At 36.6% G+C, this 27586-nt stretch overlaps 1 protein-coding gene across 1 annotated transcript; it reads right to left on the bottom strand.

Annotated features, from left to right (window-relative positions):
* Positions 1-606: 606 nt before the first annotated feature.
* On the bottom strand, positions 607-27586 carry trsn (translin). Its single transcript, XM_081743377.1, has 5 exons — positions 27397-27586; positions 21474-21567; positions 18055-18267; positions 10841-10920; positions 607-1439 (listed from the first exon to the last, which is right to left on the bottom strand). The coding sequence occupies exons 1-5, from the start codon at positions 27466-27468 to the stop codon at positions 1191-1193; spliced, it is 708 nt and encodes a 235-aa protein (XP_081599503.1). The 5' UTR covers positions 27469-27586; the 3' UTR covers positions 607-1190.

Raw genomic sequence — 27586 nt, 5'->3', positions numbered from 1 at the left:
TACGTTCCATAAAGCAGGTTACCGAACAAATTATACACCTTTTGAATCACTTGTCGAATTTGCTTTTCGCTTTGGTTCTGCGAACTGTTCCCTTGACGGATGCAACGCAATTGCACATATAAAATGTCCATGGTGCAAGGAAGTCTTTTGCCTGCCTCATTTCTTCATAGAACAGAAGAACAACAGTGATCAATTTTTATCTCTAATCTATAATTATTGTGAATAGTATAAAGACTAAATTTAACTAACAAACCCGTTACTTATTGCAAAACAGTTTTTTTCTTTCTTCCTGTTAATTCCAATAGATTTCAATTCGTATGTCAATATTCGTTGCTAATAATGTTGTATTTAACACGTTTAAATCCGCATATACTGATTTTTTCATATAAACTTCCAAGTTGAATCTCTCGAACAGTTCTCAATCGTATAGGAATTTTATTGGCTTATTGTAATCAGCAAGAATTTGTTCTTCAAATGGCATGCTTAGTTTCTCTGCAGGCGACTGCTTCTCCCGAATTTCTCTTGCAAGTTGGATTGTTCTCACTCATTATTTCTAAGTCTCCCTAACTAAACACAATCCTTCCTTTTAATAATTTCAACAAAATCAAATTATTTCCCTCACGTTTATTGATAAAGGTTGTTCAACTGATAAGGTACAATGACAGATCAAATATCTCAACTGTGGTATAAGTGCATGAACAACATGGGTTGATGACAGGTTATTAAAAACGTTATACAAACAATCTATCTAACAAACACTTTTACAAAAATTATTCTTTAAAAACGAACTTAGAATTTTTTTTCATATTTCGCGATAACTTAAGGAAATGTGATTCATACTTCGAAATATCTCACATACAAGACCTTACTTTCCTGTGTATTATACTGCACTACATTTTCTTTCCATAATGGCACGTTTACGATTTAAAAAAACACTTCACACGTTAGACAAGGCTGTACATTAACATACTTCATATAACTGTACTGTCCACAACTCTAAAAGAAATCACCATTCGGAATGTAGCGCAATGGTATCATTATGAGCGCACTAGATGCACTTCCATTAATTAAAACTTACATGACACTGCAGCCAACAGTAATTGACTTCGTGTGAAAGACCAAAATAGTATATTACATACACACACACAAAAGTTATTGACAGTTTTATATAAGAAAAACCTCATGTTCTTTTAACATTTTCGCTCACTCTGGTCCCCTGATTCAACTTGTGGTGAAGGTTTTAGCCCTCGAATAGTTAAATCGTACACCACCTCCTCTATCTTCTTCACATCGTATTTAAGAGCATCAAATCTCTTTCTCAAAGAATCATTCTTCAGGTTCAGCAGTCGAAATCCCGCATTCAGCTCTGCCACAAATTTCGAGATAACAAGAGGGCGACTGTAGTCCCCACTCGTTACGCTATTCACTGCAAATCGTGCCTGCAACGGAGAAGAAAATTCAAAATCATTTCATCATGAAATTACTCTTTTTTGAAGAGACAAACCATACTTTTCATTAATAAAAAAAAAATTTAAAAAAAAGCAGGAAAGAACTTTCAGAGGGAGGTCTCAGTGTACTAAGAGCATACTGAGCGCGGACGAAGACGAGCATGGATGGTGTTTATTCTTACTTGCTGCGCCAAGAATTAGAGTTGGATATTATTTAAGTTTAATGATACAACTTAGTAAGCAGCGAAGAAAACTACTAATTATTTTACGCCAGTCGATGAAGTCCTTTCTTGTTATCAACAAGGACATTATTGTACGATCACGTTTCTGAAGTGCATCATTGTATAAGATGTTTCAAAACAACACCGACAACGTTTGGGAGGTAATTCCTGGCACCAAGGTAAGACAAAAAAATATCTGGGTGCACAAATGCTTCCTTTCGGAGTTGTAGACTGCCGAAAATATTGAAAAAATGAACTTTAAAGGTTCATAGCTCCAAAGCTATGGGACCTATCGTAGACGAATCAAGACTTCGCTTAGGAACTAATATGTGCACTATTCAAAAATACATGTTTCAGAATCCTACGGTACTCACGCAACAATTTTTATAGAGGGACTTTGGCTACGGGTATATACTTTGAATACTCACCAACTACCTCTTTACAAATTGTTGCGGAAGTAGCCCAGGATTCTGAAACACGGATATTTGGATAGGGCACATACTAGTTCCTAAGTGAAGTCTTGACCCGACTACTGCATGTCCCATAGTTTTGCAGCTATAGACCTTTAAAGTTCATCTTTTCATGTTTTCGGCAGCCTATAACTCCGAAAGGAAGCATTTGTGCACTCAGATTGGTCTATACTTTCTATCTTTATCTTGGTGTCAGGAATCAACACCCAAACGTTGTCCGTGGTTCTGAAACACCCTGTATATGTTCGACGACTGCTTTGTGTAAGCTCTGATCATGTTTGGTATAATATATAACACCAATATTTTGTGTAACGTATTTAATCAACTACCTTCTACGATTTTTTTTTTTTTTTTTTTTTTTTTTTAATGCAGACGGTCTTCGTTAACTGTCTAGCAAGTTATCTTTCAAACATTGTTCTGTTGTAATAGTTTATTTCAACACGTAGTGTACTTAAAGTGAAAATTTGAGAGAGCAAGACTTTAATCTTTCGTAAAATTAAATTTCCCAAAGACTGCTTCATTTTCGGGTCCTTCCATGTGAAATCAACCAAGCCCAAAACCTCATGGCGTCAGATTTCGATAAAACTTGGTGTACATTTAGGTCCCTACGAGAGATGATCATACACCAAATTGTAGCCCTGCACCCCTTGTAGTTTCAGTGTACAGGGTGGTCCAAAATGGACAAATTTTATGTTTTTTGGAGAATCTTGTTAGCTTCAATTGGTTTTGTCTCCCGTAAATATTGAACTAGAGACAAAAATTATATACACTTTTTGAAGAGGAAAGAATAGGCTACAAGATAGGTCAGAAACATTTATTTGAAAATCAAATATCGTCTTCGGGAAATTCCGGGAAAATTTTGGATCGGTGGTATCCCAGAAACTGCAAATTTGATTTCCTTGAAATTGGGTACCAAGGTAGTCCCTATGTCCGGTATAAGTGTGCCAAATGTCAACTTGGGTCAAGAATGAGCCTCGAGTGTACAATGGTTTCGTGTGACCTTTGTCGGGAGAGACACCTGGAGTGCCAATGTGGCAACTTGCCAATTTGTCAATACCGGTGAAGTAAGATGTAAGAAATATTTAGGTATTACTGACCTGCTGGAAGTGATCAATTGTCAGTGGTGCCTGTGTTGAAGCAGTCGACTGGTTTCTTCCATTTCTTTGTTGCTCTGCCTATATGTAGGGCCAGTTGCGGATATGGGATCAACAAGAGATATCATGTCACAAGCAGGCAGTGAGAGCACATCTGGTATATCTGGATATACAAAGGAAGGCGCTAGTCCATGAAGTCTCAGAAAACACAACTTTGCTGTTTCAGGTGTCTCGTCGACTTGCAGAACAGAAGCAAGCCACCATAGGTGCAAGTAACAAAGCCTCTGATTCTATCAATGGTAATGCCAGCTTGTGAGCCATCTTCCTTAAAGTCTGGTTTACAAGAATATTGCCTTCTTACGACCTTTCTTTAAGACACAGGAATCACAAAGTGAAATTTGCGGGTTCCAGGAATCTGTCGAGCTGCATCAAATCTGTCCTTTACGAAGGTGGCTTTCTCTTCATGTTCTCCCTCCGTGCAGTAACACATACATCGTTTTAGAATCCTTGCTGTCATTCGAGGCTCAGTTGTACAATTGGCGTGGAAGCATGATCTGATTTGTGTACTCTCTTTGAAGGCATGCTTTTGCAGCATTTCTTTTCAGTGCACTTTCAATACCATCACACACACATTTGCCATGTGAGGTTGCAAAGAAATGCCAAGCACATGCCACACCATAGTCGTGGGAATGCATACAGATGTTAATGAAGTTTTTTCCGGTTCCTGTACTGAGATGCAGTTCCACCAGAGAAGTAATACATTCGAGAACCTTCCAGAATGTTCACATATTTAGGTCAATGCAATGTACTACGATTGATAATGGAACGATCCAAAGATTCCTACAAGATTACTGAATTACAGATTGCACCAGAAAAACTTTAATGCTAGGTCAGTTACACCTTACTTCACCAGTACTGACAAATTGGAAAATTGCCACATTAGCACCCCAAGTGTGTCTCCCGACATGGTCACACGAAAATCATTGTAGACATCAGGCCCATTATTGGCCCAAGCTGACATTTGGCCCATTTATGCCGGACATATGGGCTACCATGGTACGAAATTTCAAGGAAATCAAATGGACACTTTGAGAGATATTAATGATCCAAAATTTTCCCGGGATTTCCCGAAAATGATATTTGATTTTCAAATAAATGTTCCTGACATATCTTCTAGCCTATTCTTTCCTCTTCAAAATGCTAGATTATTTGTGTCTCTAGCTCAATATTCACGGGAGATATGACCAATTGTAGCTAACACGATTCTACAAAAAACATCGAATTTGTCCATTTTTTACCACCCTGTACTCTGAAACTATACGGGGTACAGGGCTAAAATTTGGTGCATGATCATCTCTCATAGAGGCCTACATGTACACCAGGTTTCATCAAATTCTGAGAAGACGTTTTTTTTTCTTAAAATTTGATTTATTTCACATGGAATGACTCTTTCATTAAATATTTGCAAAATTAATTTATGTGTATGTAATATTAGATAAAATATTCCTGATGTTTTATTAGTTTTCAACGGTTTGTATTTCGGCGGAAAGACGCAGCGTACTTAGGAAATCCCCCTTCCCCACATGTATGCCTGATTTTTCATATACAATTTCTTAATTGTAAACAATAATTACACGATTTACGAGGATAGATTATTTCTTTATCTTTGCATTGACGTGCAGGATATGAACACACCATGCTACGTAGTAGGCCGAGATGCGCGAAATAAGTGGATTTTACAAAGAAAAATTTGCTGTATTTGTGTTATTCAATACATTGTTTAAATTTATATTTTATATGGCTATTTTCATTTAAAATCAACCTTACACATTTCAACTGAAGAAACTACCAAATTTCTTCTAGTATAGCGCACATGATGCCCATCGTTTGGTATGCCTGTATTATTCTTTTAAAGCTAAACTTACAAATTTATGCTTGTTGTATTCTTTTAAAGCTAGACTTACAAATTTAATCGTTATTTTGCACAATTTTTAGGTCATTTTTCAATGTTTTTTTTAAATAGCATTTTATAGGTCATGAAACTCCGCCCCCTACTTCTTATTATTATATTTTATTACTATTACCAATAATTGTTCTCGAAATAATACAAATATAATGTAGAAAAAATTGCAAATCGAAACAACCTTTTGAGGTGCCGCCATTGGCTTGGAATTTAAAAAATGACAGTCCTAATTTTTTGGAAAAAAAAAAGTGAAATACTTATTATTTTATACAGTGTTTTCCTTAGTAATAATTGTTTTCGAAATACTCCAAATATAATGTAGAAAAAAAAATCAGAATGATACCTCAAGTTTTTCAAGTACCGCCATTCCCTTGAATTGTGACAGATTAAAAAATAGATAAAAATTGTGTATTTGTGAATACTATACAGAAAAGTGTTTAAATATATTAGTGAAGAGTTTCTTGTTAGGTATCATACAGAATGGAGTAAAAGGTAAATACAATGAAACATATTTGACATTTTATATGTTTGAAAAGCGAGGAACATCTTAGTACTTGGAGAAAATTAACTGAAATACAATATTGTAGTTTCTCGCTTATTTCTTAGTAAATTTATTAAAATTGGAAATAACCTAGAACTCACCACCAGGAGTTGGCTAAATTCGAGTTACGCCCTCACTCCCACTTCTACGTTCATATGTAAATTTGTATTGGTAGATTACTGATTCTCAACTGCTGTTCAGTGTTTACGTTTAGTTACCAGTATTTTAGCTTGTATTCTCGTGATTTAAAAGTTGCCAAGGTAAAGCAATGCGGAGCGTCTGGATAATACAGAAAATGCTACTTCTGTCAACTTTACCATTGGCTCTATTGTTTGAGTGTGGCAAGGAAAATGTTTTGTATTTTTTATTTCCAACTACGGTATTGTTTATATTATTGTGCACGGCATTGTTTATATTATTGTGCAGTTTATCTTTCCTTAGGTGCTGTGCCAGTGGTGGCTTTGTTGACATAGTCAAACCATGATGTTCTTGTTTTTAAAATTCTCCTTCAAAGTCTTCTTATATCCGCATCTGTGCCCGATATCACTGCCAGAAGTAAATTCTCGATGTGACTAGGATCTCCCTCATGGCTACCGATTCAAGTTCCAGCAGGAGCTCAAGTAGTTCGGATCCCGCGTTAAGCTTCACGCGTAGGTTCACGTCTCATATAGCCTCACTGCTCAAAGGAACACTAACTCAAAATCAAATCAAATCGTGATGACTAACGCGAAATTATACTAAATCAATGAATAATCTGGCAATACGAAGTTACGTACAAATATAGGAGTGGGAAGGAAAGCGTAACTCGAACTGCTCCGCGTGGTGAGTTCTAGGCCAATGTAATAAATTTACTACAAAATATGCGAAAATATGTTGAAACTAGAATGATGTATCTCAATTAATTTTCTGCAACTCTTTAAGACTAAAATAGTTCAATTTTAAGTACCCCATTCGTAATATAAATAAAACACGAATGGAATAGCAAAAATTAACCATTTTAATTATAGATATCTCCGTGAATATCACGTGGAATATATAACTCTTAAAATGTTTTTTTTAACGGTTTCCAAATGTATAAAGACTGGACTCATTTTGTTTACTTTTTACTCCTTATTAGGATTATTTCACCGTAATTTTCTCACGCTTACTGTCTCTTTTAGCCAACAGAACATACTCGTGGACTATTTATTAATCCATTATGTAAACTAATAATCGATAAAGTTTGATAAGCAGTGCTTCATATGAAAATTTACACACTGACTTCTGTGTTTCGAACACATGAGCTAACAGAGGTAATATTACAGTAATGTTACTCAACAAGTTCCAATAAGCCGATTACTGAATGAGTACATGCCATATTCTCTTCTAGTAAACAAAGCAACAAAAGATAAAATAATCTACAGTAACGAAACTTAAATAATGTTGATTTTTTTTTTCTCAGAAAGTAATCTGAAACGAAATATTTTCTGGGTGTAACCTTTCACAAATGTAGCACTATGTTCCAAACACTGCTCTAGAAATACCTGTACTTAGAGCTAAAAAATTAACCCTTAACTACTATCATGGGGTCAAATTTGACTCCACCAAAAACATTTCTACCTGTAGACAAAATATATTTTGCTTCACTGAGGCATGCAGTCGTCTATTCTGTTGAACTTGAGATCTCGTAGCGAGCGCGTGTTCGTGCCCATGCGCTTTGTTGTTTCGATGGTGGAAGACCTCTCGGGTCAAAAATTGAACTAAAATTTGGTTGATCAATAACAGTTTACTTCAGTCATTTGTTGCTACTCTTCAAATAAGCATTCTGTAGAATCAACACCAGCAACAGCGTAAAAATTCTTGTCAAACTTAAGAAGCTTAATGCTCGGGGTTCCGAAGACTATGTAACGCTTATTATTTCAAGTGCTGAGTTCAAATTTCCGTACTAGCGGAAGTTTTGATGTACACACCGTGAAAGAAGTGCTCGGGAAATTCCCGAATTAAACTCAAAAGGATCGGAAATGAATACTTCAACAATAAAACTATTTATTTTACGCTTAAGCCTGCCATACGTCGGGACAGTCCCGTTTTTGAGCCTCGAGTGTCCCGTATTTTAACTCAGTTCCATTTCTGCTATCAATATCAGCTTATTCGAAAAGTGAAAAAAAAAAAAAAAAAAAAAAATCTGACATTGGCTGGGAATCCTGTAATTAGTGAATGAACAGAACGCTGTTGCATGTAACAGTTTGGAGGAAGTTATTACACCACCCTGTTCGACTTGATAGCGAGCGAAATTTGCAATGCTACTTTTTCCATTGAACTTGATGGAAACACGGATACTCTCCGAAAAAAAAAAAAAAAAAAAGCTTTGAGTGTTTCTACATTTACAAACACAGGGAAGATGGCTGACCTTTTCTCCAGCAACACATTAGATAAGTTAACAAAAATTATAATCTTTTTCAGAGGCTAGGGGCACAGAATTGTGCTTTGGTCCAGGTCTTAGGAAAATGTAACTCTGGTCCTGACAATTACACACGACACAGGGTGAAAAAGCAGCTTTTCATCAGATTAAACTGACGAACGTAATTTTGGCAAATACAGCCATGTAAATAAACACGCGAAGAATATTGAAGGTATATTGTACCACTGATTTAAACAATTTGCATATTGTTCTCCTGTAAAGCATTTTTATAGCACATCTTTGGTTTATAGGCATCTTTAGTCTATACAATTAATTGCAGGGTACGAACAGAGAAAAGCAGCTGCTGCTTAGTAAATTTTCGCCTATTATACGTACTCTGAAAAAAAAAAAAATAAATAAAATGAAATCTTTTACTTTTAGTCTCACGGTTATGCCTGCTATGCTCAAGGTGACAGTGGTGATGAGAAATGAATGAAATGACGGAATGAAGAAAGTGAGAGGAAACGTGAGAATCCCTAGAAAACCCACGCACAAGGTGTTTGTCCACCACAAAGCTCACTTGGCGCGAGCCGGGATCGAACTAGGGACCCCATGCACCAGAGGTGAACGCTCTACCTCTGAGCCACCGCAGCCTGTTACACTTAATCAGACTATAGTTCAATTCATTGTGTTGGAAAGTTGAGGGGAGGGGGGATCTGAGGTGTCCCGATTCTCTTGGAAAAAATATGGCAGATTTATTTACGCTGGAAGATGTTAATTTCATGTAAGACATTTTGAAACATTTATTTGTTTCATACAACATGAATTGTATCTTTGTTTTAAATTAATAGACCCCTTTTGGTATCCATATTTGGCGAACGTCAGTCAGGCTTTTGGATGACTTGATTTACATTAGTTCGTTTGTCTGCCGAGCTCCTTTATGGCTAAGCGGTTAGTGTACGCGTCTTCGGCGTCGGTGACCCGAGTTTGCTTCCCGGAGGGAGCTCACGTGATTCGGATTCCACTTTAATCAGTAGGTCCCGTCTTATATAGCCTCGCTGCTGAAAGGGACGTTAAACACAAAATCAACTAAACTTTCGGCCTTTTAAATTAAAATTTTCAGAGTACAAGCACGAGACACTCTAAATTTCCTGTTTAATTTTGGCGGCATACCAACGTAAAATATCAAAATGGCGGCCATTTTGTCAAATGAGCGAGTATCTACGCTACGAAGCGCAATTTTCAGTCTTTTAAATTGAAATTTTGACGGTAGAAGCACAAGATATGCTAAATTTGCTGTGTAGATTTTCTCGGCGGTCCAATGTAAAATTTCATAATGGCGGCCATTTTTTCAAAACGGCACTGAGTAGAAAATTGTTGCAAGTTGTGACAATGACAATATTGAAATATAAATCACATTTTAACACTTTTACCCCAAAGACACTGAAATATTTCAAAAAAAAAAAAAAAAAAACGATTAAACCCGAAAATACTCGAAAAAACCCATATGGGCCCAGGTGGGTTGGGCTATTTCAAAAAAGCCCGGGTTTTTTCAAATCCTGGATAGTGGCGACTATCATTTTTAAATTGGCGAGTGCGTTTGACTTTGTGCCCTGATCTAGGATCAATATTAAAAGACAAAAACCATGCCCACGAAGAAACTGGAATTTGTGTTGATATCCAATTCGAAATCCTCAGTCTTCGCGAATTCTGTCGAGGAATTGAAATTTAAAATACATAAAACGATAATTATGCCTGTTGTGCTGTATGGTTGCGAAACATGGTCGCTTACTTTGAAGGAAGAACGCAGACTGAGAATATTTGAGAATAAAATCCTGAGATGAATATTCGGACCTAAAAAGGGACGAAAATGATGAATTGGCGGAAACTTTATAACGAGGAACTGCATAATTTATACCGTTTACCAGACATTGTTACTAAGTCTAGAAGGCTCATGTGAGCAGGTCATGTAACCAGAATGAAAGAAAGTAGGACAACAGGGAGAAACGCAGAGGATGTTATTAAACGTCTCCAGGGACACGGGTTTAGAAGTAAATGCAGAGAAAACTAAATGTGTAGAAGTTCGTTGTGACCGCTGTAATTTGACATATTCATTGTCTCACTAAAGTACAGATGAATTTATTTATTTATTTTTTGAATTTAATAATAGTGTAGAACAGGTGTTTCAGTGTGGGCATTGGCTGTAAGGAATTGTCTGAATGGAACCGTTCAACTGGAGTTGGTTCATTGCTTTATCTGTATTTCACGTCCCTTTTGAGCACTGAGGTTATATGAGTTGATCATCATCCGTTCCAAGAGGTGCATTCACTCAGCAAATAATCTGTTGTGAATAGGGATTTAGGATTTAGATTTCTGGACCTTCGTTATCTATGGCCATGTTAGCCCATCACGTTTGAGGGATGATGTCCCTTGGCGAGCACAAGCAAAGGAAGGAAGCGGCCTGGGACCTGTAAGTTAGGTACCAGCCCGGCATTTGCCTGGTGTGAATGAGGAAAACCCAGGAAAACCTCATTCAGGATGGCTGGCATGAAAAGGCATTTTTCATCCGAGAATCGAACCCGGGACCGCTCGCACCGAAGGCGAGAGCGTTAGCGACTACACTACCGTTATGAATAGGAATCATATTCCTGATATTAACACAAAGTATACACAAAATGGCCATTATTATTTACCATTTGACCGTTATTATTTATTAAACTTACCAGTTCAGACGAGAGTTGCAATAGTCCCATCAAATAATCTTCAAGATCCAAATGAAATCCTTGTTCACGTTGCACTTTTACTAGAATTAACATGAAAATGACTGGTTAATTTCAAGATGTCATGACAGAACTTTAGAAATGGGTAATACATTATTCAAATTAAATTCAAATAGTATTCAAACTAAACATAAAAGTAACCATTATCAGGAAATGAACGAAGCAAAGCGTCGAGGCTTCAATCTGTAATGTCTATCAGATGCAATGTACAGTCAGCGACAAAATACTTTTCGTTTGATGAAATTAGAATCGAAGGAAAATTTGAGTACAGTTTTCAGTAAATTAAATGTAACTTTCTGTACGTTCCAGCCATATTACCATTATTCCCAAAATAAATTTTATCAAACGGAAAGAACTTCACTGTACAGCGGGGGACACTTCTAAATGGTACACCTTAGCCGTAAATCTCCATATGGCTGTACCATTTAGAAGTGTCCCCCGCTGTACAAGGGTCACTCACAGCCAGAATCAAATACAATATGAGACTTTCAGTTATACGCATGGGAGTACAATGTTCCCTTGTCTTTCCGCTTGATAGCACCAGTAGTAATGATGCCTATCATATTGAAAAAATGAAATGAAATCTTTGAGTTTTACGTCCCAAGCTTATGCAGGCCAGGGTAAAGGAGACGGTGATGACGAGAAATGAATCCAATGGTGGAATGAATAAAGTGGGAGGAAAAGGGATAACCCTAAGAAAACCCACGGACAAGGTGTTTGTTCACCAGAAAGTCCATTTGGCGCGAGTTGGGATCGAACCAGAGTACCCACGCACCAGAGGTGAACGCTCTCCCACCGAGCCACCGCGGCCCCTGACTTATGTCCGAGCAGAAAGCCTTATGTGTTTCTCAGTTTGCTAAATTTGAATATTATGATAAAAAGGCCTTGTGTCCATCTTAAACACAAACAACACACACTTTTTTACAAGTTACTCCAATAAAAGAAGTGATGTTGATGAAGGAAGAAAAATTAATTTCAATAGTAATATGGAAGAAAGGATCAGAATGATAAATATGAAGGAAGATCAAAAGGAGAAAGATATAGAAAGACTATGGGAACAGCTGAAAGAGAATGGTTACAATGAAAAGGACAAGAAAAAGAGCAGGAAGAGAAGGAAAAAAGTGAGAAAGAAGAAGAGAAAGAGGAAGATAAGAAGAAAAGATGGCATGGCATTGAAAGTGCAGGGGTGATATCAGAAAAGATAAGAAGAATTCTTAAGAGAGAGAGAGAGAGAGAGAGAGAGAGAGAGAGAGAGAGAGAGAGAGAAAAGAATTTCAATTGGAGAATTAGTCTGAAGAAGGAAGTGATATACTTCCGAAACTGTAACATTTCTAGTTAATTTATAATAAAGATTATAAACAGCCTTGTAAGAAAGTGTGTGTAGTTTGTGTTTAAATTTGAATCTGTAGTGTATGTGTTGCGTAGACAGTTTAATTGTGAACATATATGGAGAAACTGTACGTGTTGCTTTTTAACTTTATGTGTGATTCACTGTTGTAGTCAAAGCTGAAACATACTACACAACTTTAAAACCTCGTTATTCTCTATGCTCACTCTATATTTCGCAGAACACATTCATCTCATTATGAGTCACTGCCAATGTATTAACAAACAAAGTAGTCTCTAATCAAGTTACTATTTAACATTATCTGCAGAACTTATTACATACGTAAAATTATACGTGTATATATATATATATATATTTATATATAAAATAAGCAAAGTAGAAGAAAAAAGCCAAGTAAAAACAAAATCGATATGAATTATTATTATTAATGATAATAATCAAAACTCTCTTGTGGTGATCCAGTTAGCGTCAGCGCCTGCGGTGCAGGAGATTTATGTTGGATCCCTGTGAGAGCTCATGTGGTTCGAATCCCATATTAGCTGCAAGTTTACGTCTCATGTAGCCTCGACGCTCAATGGGATGCTAAACTCTAAACCAATCTGATATCAACCGGCATCGCGGGCCTTTCTGTCAACGTGATAAAAAAAAAAAAAAAAGAAACATTTCATTGTCATAGAGTGCTTCACAATGAAACGCGAACAAAATACCACAAACAAATCTTTTTTTTTTTTTTTTTTTTAATACAACGCAGGGGTTAGATCTGTCGTCAACGAATGCTGCTGTCCATGAATGATGAATGGTCAACAGTTTACTTGTACATTAACTGAGAAACATATTCCGTTTACTGAAGTTTACCAATTCAGGTAGACAATAACTCATGATATTTCAGATTATATATAATACCACAACACTCCTAAGATTCACATGGCCAGGCTCCTTAGTTTCCATACACGGCGTAGTGCTATGGCACTGAATCAACATCCATTCTTATTCAAGCATGTTCTGGCGATTTGCAGACCAGTATATTCTATCTCACGCGTTTGCGTTTCATTGTTGGCAGAAAAGGAATAACAAGAATCTAGGATACCTTACAGTGTTGCGAGCTCCTGACTCAGAAATGTATTCCAGGACTTATTCGCATGAGCTGTCACCATGCCACTTGTGGTTGTACTATTAAAACCTGTTTTAAAGGCAGTGCCGCATTTCCCATTAGGCCACTAGGCCTGTGCCTAAAGCGCAAAATTTCTGAAGGGCGCAAGATTTAAAAATTAAATATATTAAAATTTTTTTCGTGTGAAAAGTTGAAAAAATCAGAGTAAACAGAGGATTTCTACATTTGATAGAAGCGCCGTGTACTTCGAATCCATGCAGTAATAAATACTAAAACAAGAAACATGTAAGTTAGTGATTAACGGATGGAGAAACATGTAATTATTGGGGGCGCCGACCGCAAACGTGCCTAGGGGTGCCAAGCTCCAGAATGCGGTTCTACTTAAAGGAAACACATTTGCCGATATTCCAGAACACTGCTACAAATATTCCGCCACGGGGAATTAAACTGTCAAACTTAATATAAAATAATGGGGAAAAAATTACATGAAATCTTTACGTCCCACGATTATGCTGGTTAGGCTAAGGGAGACGGTGATGATGAGAGATGAGTAAAATGGTGGAATGAAGAAAGTGGGAGGAAAAGGGAGAACCCCGAGAAAACCCACGAGCACGGTGTCTGTCCACCACTATAAAATAAAGGAATTGCATAATGGTCTTTCATAAGAAAACAGTTTCTTACAACAAATCATCAGAATATTTCCACCTGTCAAACATCATCAATGACACATTATTGAAAAAGTCATTGGAGGAAATGTAATTAATACCTTAGCAAATTAACTAAAGAAGTAAAGGTAATTAAAGACTGTTATCAGAAAATAATTTTCTATATATAACACCTGCCTTATCTTCTAATCGTGTTTAATTTTCCAAAGGATTAACGAATACTCTTCTGTAACTTGAAAATGAAATGAAATCTTTCAGTCTTACGTCCCACGGTTATGCTGAATGCTCATACGTTTATTGTTGCGAAGGTACTCATTCACCGCACTACGGTTGTGATCTTGTGCAACAACATGCGCCCGGCCCGGAAGGGGAAGATCGCTGCGCGAAACATTCGTGTCCAATCCACGATGGTCATCTTCGATACACATGCATCTCCGTAGATGTCCTTTATCCGACAGAAAATCAGAATCGGTTGGCATCCCTTGTACTTAGAAACTGAACGACTACTCGCTGATCTGACTTGGACGGAATTCGAATGGTGAATCTCATGGTTCAAACCTTATTTCTGTAAACACAGGAAACGTTTCACAATGACTACTACGCTAATGCCACAGGTATTCAACCGATTATAATAATACAATCTTATGTCAACTGTTCTTACCAGGGGTCCCGAAGAGGTTTCATCTGATAACCCCTTACATTAAAGAAAATGGGTGGAATATTCACACAGACTCGAATAGTATTTTAAATAGGTGGGAGATTTCCTTGACAATTTATTAAACACTAAATCAAAACATAATGTTCGTGGAGAAAGGAAATCCATACAGCAGAACCATATATTCCAGAGGCTAACTAAACAGAAAAAGAAAATATTATGAAGAAATTAAAGTAATACAAATCTTCGAAAGTATAGGAAATTCCTGCTGAGTCAATTTTAGCTAAAGACGCCCCCCTCCCCAAAAAAAGTGGAGTGAGGAGTTCTATTGATCCCCAACCGGCTTCCTTTATATTCAAGCAGAAAATTTACACTAACCGCCTTCATATGTAACAGTCTAAATAGGTCATAAGCGCCACTAGTATGGTGTTGAGGTGATGCGTTGTTGCCATCGCTAAGCTTATATTATCTATGGATACATTATGCAATAATAATAATAATAATAATATCACTAACACAACAATTATTAAAAGAATCCAATATAGTAGTAGGTACAGAGGCGGTTCATGGACGGACTTCTGGGGGTGGAATTGTATTTTTTTTCTCATCGTTTTTTTTTTTTTTTTTTTTTTTTTTTTTTTTTTTTTTTTTTTTTTTCACCACTGCATTGGTGCCTAGACGTTGGGGCAGGGGGGCGAACAACTTAACATGTTTGGTTCGTCAAACGTTATCGTCGTGGAAGTTATACGTTATTAACAATACGCTATATTTAAGCACTCATCACGAAACTAATGACTGATTTTTTTTTTCATGCAAATTGAATTGAAATGAAATGAGTTGAGTTGATTTTAGTTTAGCGTCCCTTTCAGCAGCGAGGCTATATGACACGTAGACCTGCAGATTAACGTGGAATTCGAACCAAATGACCTCCCGCCGGGAATCGAACCCGGGTCTCCCACGCCAAAGGCGCGTAAGCTAACCGCTTAGCCACGAGGGAACTCTGAAATGAAATGAAATCTTTTAGTTTAACGTCCCACAATTATATCCTTTAAGCTAAGGGAGATGGAAGATTAAGGCAAGCGAATGATAATGGAAGAATTGGTGGAATGATAATGTGGGAGAAAGCCCCGAAAAACGATGTTGTCCATCACAAACTTACTTGGTCAGGGATCGAACCAGGGACCCCATGCACCAAAAGCAAACGCTCTACCACTGAACTACCGTGGCTTCCTATATGCAAATTCAAACGAAGAGACAATACAGTAACTTAAGGATCATGCACGGAAGGTAGCAGCCAACTATTAACAAAATAACGAAGTAAAAAACGTGAACAAAAGTAACGGAAACAAAAACAATGAAAAATTAGATACGGAAACTAAAGTCTTTCTGCCAAGACTACACTGAAGAATCAGTAAGCAAGAGGGTGAAAATTGCATTATCGTTTTCTTTTTCAGCAGGTCAACTGCAGGACGACACTCAACTGGAAGGATTTGTTGAAATATCCCTCTCACGTAACGAAGAAACATGTTCTTTTCTTCAATAGTGTTTCGCTTCCTTTGAAGCCGTCTGAAGACGGTTTGGGCGATTTTAGTATAACTGATTCTCCTCATCTGGAACAAGGAGGAATTATCACAAAAGTGGAAAGAATTAATTATTGTTCCAATTCACAAGAAAGGCAACAAAACTGATTGTAATAACAACCGAGACATCTTTCTCTCTCTTGTTAACATACTATAAAATTCTCTAAAACATTCTGTTCGCAAGATTAATCCAATACGCAAATGAAATTATGGGAGATTATCAGTGCAAATTTAAGGGAAATCGATAAACTATCGACCAGATATTTATCATTCATTAAATACTCGAAAATAAATGAGAATATAAAACCCTGGTACATCAATTATTTATTGATTTTAGAAAGGTCTACGACTCGCGGTTAGGAGGAAGACATTGTACAACTTCTTATCGTACTTGGTATACCAAAAAAGCTAGTTTGATTAATAAAGATATGTTTAAATGAAACCCAAGGTAAACTCCGAGTAGCGTAACATTTGTCCATTTTTCTTCAATTTTGTTCTGTAATACGCTATAAGGAAAAAGAAAGATAGATATCAGGCCTAGAACCGAATGGCATTCACAAAGTTATGGCTTATGTTGATTATGACAGTCTGGTAGATGATATAACGACAATAGAAGAAAGTGCATCGGTTTTATTAAACGCCTGCAAAACATGGGTTCAGAAGTAAATACAGAGAAAACTAAATATATGGAAATTCGCTTTGACTGTATACTACAAATTAAGGATACGTTAAAAAACAAGTAATACTTTTGACTAAGTAGACATTTTCAAATAACTACGATCAACACCGCCCTAGTTGCTCGGAAGTCCCATAATGGACCAAAACCATATCCACGAAGAAATTAAACGACGAAAACTGGAAATTCGTGTTACTATTCAATCCAAGTTGTTGTCTTGTCTTTGCGAAATCTGTCAACGAATTTGAACTTAAAATATATAAAACGATTATTACACCTGCTGTGATGTATGGTCGTCTATTATGAGGGAAGAATACAGAGTGAAAGTATCTGGAAATAAAATCGTGTGGCAAATAATCCGAAGACAAACGGGAATGCTAAAAACTACATAGCGAGGAACTGTATAATTTATAATGCCTACTTAACATTGTTAGTGTTAAGTCTACGAGGATCAGGTGGGCAAGTCATGTAGCTAGAATGGAAAAAAGCAGAAACGCTTTTAAAACTTTAACTTGAAACTCAATTGGGGAAAGATCATTAGGAAGACCTAGGTGCATATGGGAGAACAACATTAAAATAAATCTCGCAGAAGTAGGAATACAAAGTAAAAACTGGTCAAAGTTAACCTTTCGAAGCGCATGTCTCACAATAGCGCATGTCTTTATTAGATTTCACAGAATACATTTCTGAAATTAGGTCCATTATTTAAAGTCGCCCTGCATATTAGAATTGAATTTAAATAAAACTTAAGTTTCGTTAATAACGTTCATGTGAATAATTGTATCTTAACAGCTACTGCGACAGTTCACAATGTGAGAGTTTCTTTTCCTGTAAATAGTTGACGAAAGATTATACCAAATGATGTAATAGGATGCATATTAATAATTAAAGATTTACTCACATAAATAGCAAAACAGACACGTTTCAATGACTAACTGTCATCTTCCTCAATGTAGGAACATACACTGAGAAAGTTATCAATCAGCCACTGAAACATTTTCGTTAAATTATTACTTACCACTAGGGTGTTTAAGTGAGTCTAAATGGACTATCAAGGTCAATAACATAATAGGTCATTCAAACAATCGACGCTGCGCCTCCATAACACCCTAAAACACTTACCTCCAATCATTTCTGCAACTTCTTCTCTGGAAGCCAACTGTCCCTTTTCAAGAAATATCATTAGGGCTGCTAAAAATGAAAGGCGCTGAATTACAAATCGCCAGTGGTCGTGAAAGCGGTAATACTGATCTTCAGGCACTTTCTTTGCTAGTTCAGCGAAATGTTTCTTCACATCTTCAAATAACTGCCTGGCTCGCTGGCAACACGAGGGAACTGAAACAAAAATACAGGAACAATAGCTCTATAACTTGCATTCGTTTGCAATGAATTTTATGTTAAATTAGCGCGCACACTAACAGACTGAAATCAAAAATATTTATTTACATCATTAATTGCAGACATCAAAGTGGAAAAGTGCACAACGGAAGCAAAATGTTAAGTACAGGTAAATGAAATCTTGCAAAAGAAAGCCAACTGCACAACAAAGGAAAATTCAGTATTTACTACTTTCTCCGTTTCTGCAGATTGACATTACAGAAAGCATGATAGTTTCTTGCGGAGTCTGCAAAAAACGCTTGGTAAAATTAATTCATTACCACGTATAAAAGACTGCTCATAAGTAGAGACGAAACTTTTTCGTTAATGCGATATGTGCGAAACGTTAAAAAAAAAAAAAAAAAAGTGTATATAGGTTAGGTTTCAGAGCCACACATCACGTTTATATTATCGCGATCTTTTTGCGAAATTCGGCATTACCTGCGATAAATGCGAATGAAAACAAAAAAGTGCAATTCTTGTTAATTATTGCTAATAATAACTAAAAAGGGCATTTCTAATATTATTTAACTTAAAAAACGTTGCATTTACGAAAAAGTTCTGCGAGATATTTCATTCACAAACTGTTTAACTTCATAATGATGTAGACATCAACAAAACTGAACTGTTGTTTAAATCCTTGACTGTGTCTTGTGGAGAAAATGTTCATGATCTGTTGCTTGCTTACCGTGACTTTAAAAGTAAGATTATTGAAGTTCTCAACAGTGAGGATAAGGAAGTTGTGTTAAACACTTTAAAACTTAACCACAGGTCTTTTGCTGTCAGGTCGTAACCTTCAATATGGTTGCCAGTCTCGAGTATTAATGCCGAGAGATTCTTTTCCAAGTATAATATGATTGTTAGTGACAGGAGAACAAACTTAAAAGAAGAATTGGTAATGTCTTGCTGTATGTTATCCTTTAACTAAGGTTGAGGTTCGAGGAAGTGTTTAAATTTTTGCATTAATTTCTATATTTCAGTGAATAGATTCGTTAGAACGTGCACGTAATCAAGATATATCCTCATATTTGTATTAGACATACACCTTACTACCAAAAATATACTGTTAACAACTTAAAAAAAAAAAAAAAAAAAAAAAAAGTGCTACATTTAAAAAATAAATGCGACGTAAATGTGGAAATTGTGATAATTAATGCTAGAAAATATCAAAATTGTTGCGTAAAAGTTTCGTCTCTACTCATAACAAATCACCGACTTCTACAACTCTATTTAACAGACTATGCAATTACGTAACCATTTCAAGACACAAAGCGAATGCTGAAAGATCAACGAATAATGAACATTGGTTTAGAGAATGGAATGAAGAGGATTATTTTTCTCCTCCGAAGTGTAAGAGACCAACTCCTTGTATATGCACATTTGCCTTCCGTTAATCTAAAACACAAACCCAACCTTCTTAATTGCTACGATAGATTTTCAATCGCTGAGATATAAGCAGTCTGAGTAATATAAGAATACTTGTATTGTTGAGTGCACACTGAATGCTACTAATTCTAGCATCTAGCAAAAAGTTACTTCTACTTTACAAATGGTAAAATTATACTTCCTTTTATGCTGATTAATAATGGTTTGAGACTGAAGCAAAGAGGCTACATAAATCACGACAAAAAGAATTTAGATGATAACAATGATACGTAGGTAATATTTTTCTCTAAAAACTAGATTAATGAATCATATAAAAAAGCAATGTATTTTATTATGAAATTACTGAACACTAATAAAAATTCCTGTAGAAAGCAATATATTACAAATCTTTCCTGAAACTTTAGTCACATATGAAAGGAAAAAGTCAATGAAAGACTCATCGAAAAAGGGTGGATGCAAAATTGACTGTGGTATCTTAACGGTATGTGTTTAGAAAAGAAGAAATAATACTATGTAAACCTTTCACTTCTTCAAATACTTTATCTCCTCATCAATATTCCATTATTTTAATCTTCTTAACTTTAAGCTAGTTCAGAATGATCTTTTTTACTTTACTGTCTTCAGCTTCCTTTTGTTCCTCTCCTCTTCCTCTTGTCGTTAATTCGTTGTTTCTACGAGCATTTCGTACATAATCAATCAGGGACTTGCTTATGGATAGTTTCTCAGGGGCACCAGAAGAGCCACTGAATTGCACACAAGTCTGCGTGTTACTAAAGTTATTTTAAATTATCTGGAACACGTTCCACATTGGTTGAAAATTCCCCTTTCCAGATTTGAATTTCCACGAAAGACAATAAGAACTGTGTTAACAACATCTCTTAATTATTGTACTTTTAAGTACAGGCTCGGACTCGCCAGGACAGAAGGACAGGAATCCCTGGCGGAGTTCGGTGGCGCCCAGCATTGAATGTAGTCTTGGGGTTCCATTATTGGAACGAAACTGACAGTATTATGAAGTCCTGTTTGGGGCCATTTGATTATGGCCTAGTAAGAATACATTTCAACGATATGAAGAATGGGATCCCAGCATCATATTATCTAAATGTGTATTGGGCTCCATGAATGCCGAAATGGGACTGATTTCTATGAAGTCCTGCTGGGGCCCTCTGTTAGTCGTTTGGTAAGTTATTGCAGCACCATAAAGAAAGAGAACAGGTCCCCACCCTGAGAGCCCATTACCACAATACGCATTACAATAAGCAGAATTTAAAAAAATAAGATGGAACTTAGTATACTTTGTGAGGCTCCTACATGCTACATGGGAAGGGATCATGGTGCCTTCCAAGCAAGGCTCCTGCCGGGGCCTTGTACACCACATTCCTGAAATAATAGGCTTAAAGGGGATCCAAAATCTTTAAATCAATGTCATTCTACCTTTGTGATCCAAGTTGACAAACTTGTAGCGAAATGCAAGCAGAGGATAAAGACGTATACCTGCTTAATTAACGCTTACCGGTAGGATTTTTTTAAAGAGTGGGAGGGAGACTACGTTAATTCTTATGATGTGGTATGTGCCCAAGTACGATATATGATTATCTTCTCTTGGAGCAGAAAAAATAGTGGGAGACGCTTTAAAAACTTAAATGATCTCACAGCTTCATATTTTTAGTATCTTTATCAATACCCTGCAAAATGATAAATACTTGCCAAAAGCAACATCCTAAATCACAGAATTCCATTACTAACTAAAAAGATGCTAATATTCTATAGCAACTTACTTTCTTGAAGTCCGCCTTCCTGATGTATAATCTGAAGAGTCGTCAAAATCTCTCTGGCAGTTTGCTCAATGTCCTTCACAATATTCTTTATTTCCTGGTAAAAATAAAGGACAACATATCAATGGAGGTGTACTAAGCATAAAGAGACTTTTTTACTCGACCTTTCGCTTTCATTACCTCTTTCTGTGGCTCCCATCTAGATTTTCACTGTTTATTTTGCTTGAAAAACCTAAAAAGCATTATGAAAAAGGACCAATTCCGTGATTTAAACTTCTAGCATAGCTTGCATTCGGTTGCCTCTGTAACTATCTTCCAGGGGGGGGGGGGAATCTCTCTTCTTATATAGGCTGAAGTTGAGGAACTGGTAGGTATCATAATGTCACTAGTTTTTATACTGTATTCCGTCCTCTGTAACAAGTAACTCAAAATTATCGTAATAAATTAATAGGGCCTACACCATTCGTTCTCAAACTTGTGTGTTTCATCTATCCCTACATAAAATTCCGTACCATTTTCAAAATCCAACTTCTTCCAGATGTACACGGTAACAAATATTTCTAGAAGAGGACCACAAACAGGAAAGAACAGAACTGAATTCTGATCAAATTTCGCCCTTCATATCTTCTCCTGGATGCACAGTTCCCAAAGAAAAAAAAGAAATGAAATCTTTCACTTTTACGTCCCACAGTTATGCTGGCTAGGCTAAAGGAGACGGTGATGAAGAGAAATGAATGAAAATGGTGGAATGAAGAGTGGGAGGAAAGGGCAGAACCCCGAGGAAAACCACGCTCATGGTGTTTGTCAACCACAAAACTCACTTGGCGCGATCTGGGATCGAACCAGGGACCTCATGCACCAGAGGTGAACGCTCTACCACTGAGCCACTGCGGCTCCAGTTCTCGAAGAAATCAGGCACTATCTAACAGTGGCATTAAGGCTGTGTCCAACACTCGGAATGCGATGGAATTTCCCGATATAATAACATGGCATATTTCTTTCCAAAATATTATAAAAGCTATTTACTTTATAGATTTCGAAATTCGTCCAAATATTTGTTAGTATTAATATTGCATGTTCAATTTTCCTTTTTCTTGCTAGGGTAATATTAGAGCGCACTAATTAAAAATTTTCTTCCATTTAAAAGCTGTTTAATATATGGCCCTACATTATGCAACAACGCAAAACAGCAGATAGGAGGCTAAACAGGTAAGTTTATTTCATTCTCTGCTCCCCACTGGATCACATGCGTGAACTTCGAGTTGTCTCCGGCAACAAAGAAACAGATGGAATGCAGAATTGACATCAGATAAGAGCAAAGTCTGATTTCTCTTTCTTCATAGATCGTAAAGATTCCATTGATTCTACTTAAACATCTCCGCGAGTTACCTGTACAGGCATATTGGAGCTAACGACGTACGAAAGTTTCAGAAAATCTGTTTATGTTGCTTTCAAGTGAAGGAAGTGTTCATCTTATAAAAGTAGTTTCGGGTTTCGGCACGGCAAATTAAACATGTCTGCAATAGTACTCAGAAATGAATTTACTATTATTCTAGTATTTCTACTTCATGATATTTGATGGATTGTTTAAAAAAAAAAAAAAAAATACAAGACTAGCAAATTTGAGAAATAGACCGCTGCTGTGTTACACACACACACACAGATTAACCGACAAGAAAATTTAAATATATTAATTGATATTTATTTCAGAAAATGAAATGTTAGATGGAGCCGAAAGGCTATTGTGTACCGAAACATTAATAACAAAGGCAAGGAAATGTGGAACTCGGGTAGAGCTTATGTGAGAAGTACATCATCCTGGTGATATTCACCTGGTGGGACAGGAGAAAATCGTGGGTGAACATTAATAATAATAAAAAATTGCTTCTTGATAACGAATGACAGAGTGTTAGAAATAGTGGGTGAGAAAAGAACACTTTTAGATATTATTAGGAAGAGGAAGAGAAACTGGTTGGGACATTGCCTAAGAAGAGATTGTATCATGAGGGACGTCCTAGAGGGTATGGTGGTGGGAAAGAGAGGGAGGGGGCGAAGGAGACTACAATTAATGGATGATATTAAAACAGAAAGATCATACGTGAAGACGAAGAGGTTAGCGGAGGACCGTGGGGCATGGAAGCTTCTCAGCTGCGGCAAGTGACTTGCCAATAAAAGCAGAATACCTATGATGATGATGATGCTTCTTGATACCACTCATCCATTTTGCTCTATGGAGCAATGGATTTGGTTTTGGTTTGAGTTCAGTTTAGCACCCCTTTCAGCAGCGAGGCTATATGAGACGTGGACCTACAGCTTAACGTGGAATCCGAACCACATGAGCTCCCGCCGGGAATCGAACCCGGGCCAAAGGTGTGTACGCTAACCGCTTAGCCACGAAGGAGCTCTAACTTCGAGTTGTCCCCGGCGACAAAGAAACAGATGAATGCAAATTGACAGCAGATAAGAGCAAAGTCTGTTTTCTCTTTCTTCCTAGATCGTAAAGATTCCATTCATTCTACTTAAACATCTCCGTGAATAGCTACCTGTTGAGGCGTATTGGAGCTAACGACGTACAAAAGTTTCAGAAAATCTGTCTATGTTGCTTTCAAGTGAAGGAAGTGTTTATCTTATAAAAGTAGTTTGGGGTTTCGGCACGGCAAATTAAAGATGTCAGCAATAGTACTTAGATATGAATTTTACTATTATTCTAGTATTTCTACTTCATAATATTTGATGGATTGTATATATATATATATATATATATATATATATATATATATATATATATATATATATATATATATATATATATATATATATATATATATATATACTAGTAATTTGAGAAATAGACCGCTGCTGTTACACACACACAGATTAACTGACGAGTAAATTTAAATATATTAATTAATATTTGTTTTAGAAAACGAAATATTAGCCGAAAGGCTATTGTGTACCGAAACATTAATAACAAAGGCAAGGAAATGTGGAAGTCGAGTAGAGCATACATGGGAAGTACATCATCCTGGTACCCAAGAAAATCGTGGTAGAACATTAATAAATAAATAAAAATGCTTCTTGATATCCCTTATCAATTTTGTTGTATGGAGCTATGGATTTGGCTTTGGTTTGATTTCAGTTTAGCGTTCCGTTCAGCACCGAGGCTATATGAGCCGTGGACTTAGAGCTTAATGTGGAATCCGAACCATATGAGCTCCCGCCGGGATCCGAACCCGGGTATCCCGCTTCAAAGACGCGTATGCTATCCACATAGCCCCGAGAGAGCTATGGAGATTAATATTGAAACCGGAAGAGTGAAACTGTTTTATCATTTCCGGTTTCAGTTGAGAGATGAAGGTGAAAATTGTATTTTCTTGATGCTCAATCGATTTTCAAAACCTGTCGCTATCTACTACCAATTTAGTTTTATGGCGGTCAATGTTAAAACTGAAAACGGTTGATTTCTACCACTTCTGGTTTGGATACACGGTTAACAGAAGGAGACGCTGTATGATTTCCCGAAAACTTCTCGATATCTCTGACAGTTTTTGCTCTAAATAGTAGTAAATTTCTATCACTTTCGGTTTTAATATTGAGATAGAGGTGGTAGAATTTCTAGACGTTGAATCGATTCCCGGAATCCTCTCGCCATTAACCATGTACGTCTTTAATTTATGGCCATTAATGTTGAAACCGGTTGTGGTCGATTTCCACCACTTAAGGTTTAAATAAAAGGTGGTTGGGGTGCTGAATGAATTCCAGAAAACTACTTCTCGATATACCTAATCGTTTTTGCTCTATGAAAATCAATATTGAAATCGGAGGTAGAAGTAAATTTCTACTAGTTCTGGTTTTAAACCCTAATAGGAAGATAGGTGTGGACATGGTATATTTTCTAGAGACAATGAATCAATTCCCTAAAACCGCTTGTCGCTAGGTAATATAGTTTTTCATTTATGGCCCGTAAGTGGTTCATCTCTATTACTTCCCATTTATATAGAATAATGATGGAGGAGATGGAACCTTTTCTTGGGACGCTAAATCGATTCCGGAAAACCCTTCTCGATATCTCTTGCCGCTTTTGGTGTGATACCTGTTAGTAGACAGACGGACGTAGCCGTTCTATTAGACTTCCGGTTTAATACACCCAGGTAGAAGAAATATTATTCATCAAATCTATTTTCGTGCAGATTAAGAATATAGGAATTTTAAGAATTCTTTTATATCAGTTGTTATAAACTACAGAATAACGGGGAGCACGCCACGGTGGCTGTGGTAGAGCGTTCATCTCGGGTGTGTGGGGTTCCCGGTTCGATCTCAGCTAGCGCCAAATGGGCTTTGTGATAGACGAACACCATGTGCGTGGGTTTCCTCGGGGTTCTTCCGTTTCCTCCGACTTCCTTCATTCCATTATTTCATTCATTCTTATCATCACCATCTCCTTTAGCTTAATCAGATTAAGTGTGCGACGTAAAACTCAAACGATTTCATTTCATTTCTAAATAATAACCTAGTGCATTCTACAGTGTTCTATTCTTGGCTAATGCCCTAATAATAACATACAGATTGATGATATGCTTGCAGATTGATTGCCATAAAATTAATTATTCATAAAAAAAATGCACCATCTGCCAATTAGTCACTACAAGTAAGAATGATATCTGCTTCGTTTAGATAATGTTCCTCATGAGACGAGACGGGACGGGAAGTAGGGTTTTCTCGTCTCTTCTCGACGACTTCTTACTCTCTTGTCTCGAAATTTTATTTTTCCGTTTCGTTAATTTATGTACAAAAATAGTGCCTTAATTTAGCGTAATAATACAATAAAGATAAATATGTATCTAGTGAGGAGAAAAGAAAGCACTAAAATAAAAATATTTCGGATTAACAGTTAAGAGTGATCAATGGGAATGAAAGAGGATTAAGACTAGAAAAAATATTATAAAATAACGAGAAATGAATAATAATACAACGTTGGAAACTGGTTTATGTGGATCTAATAGAGGACCGCCATCTGCGGAAGATTAGCGTGAGAGCATATGATACTCTACTAGATACTATTTTCTACTGGCAGAATATTTCTACACGATATACAAAAGCTGTATTTTATACGATACTTACAAATGTAGCATTACTAGTGTGAAATCATTACTAGTGCTGTACTAGTCCTATCACTGCGAAAATCTACGTGTTTCTTTTACCTTTGCTTAGGCGCCTGCTTCCTTCGGACTCGTTATCACGGGCCAACCAGTTTCGCCCTCTCCTAACTCGGTTAGATAGTATTCGAGCCTTTTACTGGCTACCAAGTACAGGTTGATTTTATGGCTTACGTCCGCACGCTGTATTTATGCGCAAATCGTGAATTTTTAAAGTTATTTCTCGTGGTCCCGTTGAACTTATCTATGTTAAACGACAGTCATATCGCCCTATGCAAATCTTTTGGAGAGAAAAAAAAAATAATGAAAGAACTAGTCAACCTGACCCGTACCGTTCATACATTCTTTAATATGTTCATTCTTTAATACATTTTAATTCTGACAATTTTTATTCAAAAATATTATTTAACCATCATTGTTTCACTTTTCAGGTAACTATTTGAAATTTTATTTGGTTTAGGCGGATACCAACTAACGAACTCTATCGAGCGAAAGAATTTTAATTTTTTAGGAACTATTTGTGGTGATCCTCAAGTTAATCTAATCCGAGTAAATAATGGCACGTATCAAAACATGGTACAGAAGGCATGATGGATTTCCACATACGAAATAATAAATTACATTACTACTGCTTTAGTGATTTTGTTTTAGATATAAATTACCTCCCCAGAGAAACTTGGGGTTATGCATGAGAGTTTGTCACAATTCAAGCCTCTGAGTTCATTGTCAGAGTTTTACGATGCTGTCAAGGATAGGATCAGTATACTTACTTCCCTCAACTCTTGTTCATGGTTAAGATAATCTTGGTAAGAGGAAAATACATCAGCCATTGACACTGACATGTTCTTGTTTTCCTTTATTTCGGTTTTTACAAGATAATAACTTTTTTTCTGTTAAGAAAAAAATCACATGTCAACTTCCAAATTCCTGTTTTCCATACCGGTAGACAAAAGAAGCTCG

This window comes from Thermobia domestica, chromosome 16, assembly GCF_964235325.1.
Source record: "Thermobia domestica chromosome 16, izTheDome1.hap1.1, whole genome shotgun sequence".
In the NCBI taxonomy this organism is placed as follows: Eukaryota; Metazoa; Arthropoda; class Insecta; order Zygentoma; family Lepismatidae; genus Thermobia; species Thermobia domestica.
This window is presented reverse-complemented; position numbering and strand designations above follow the sequence as displayed.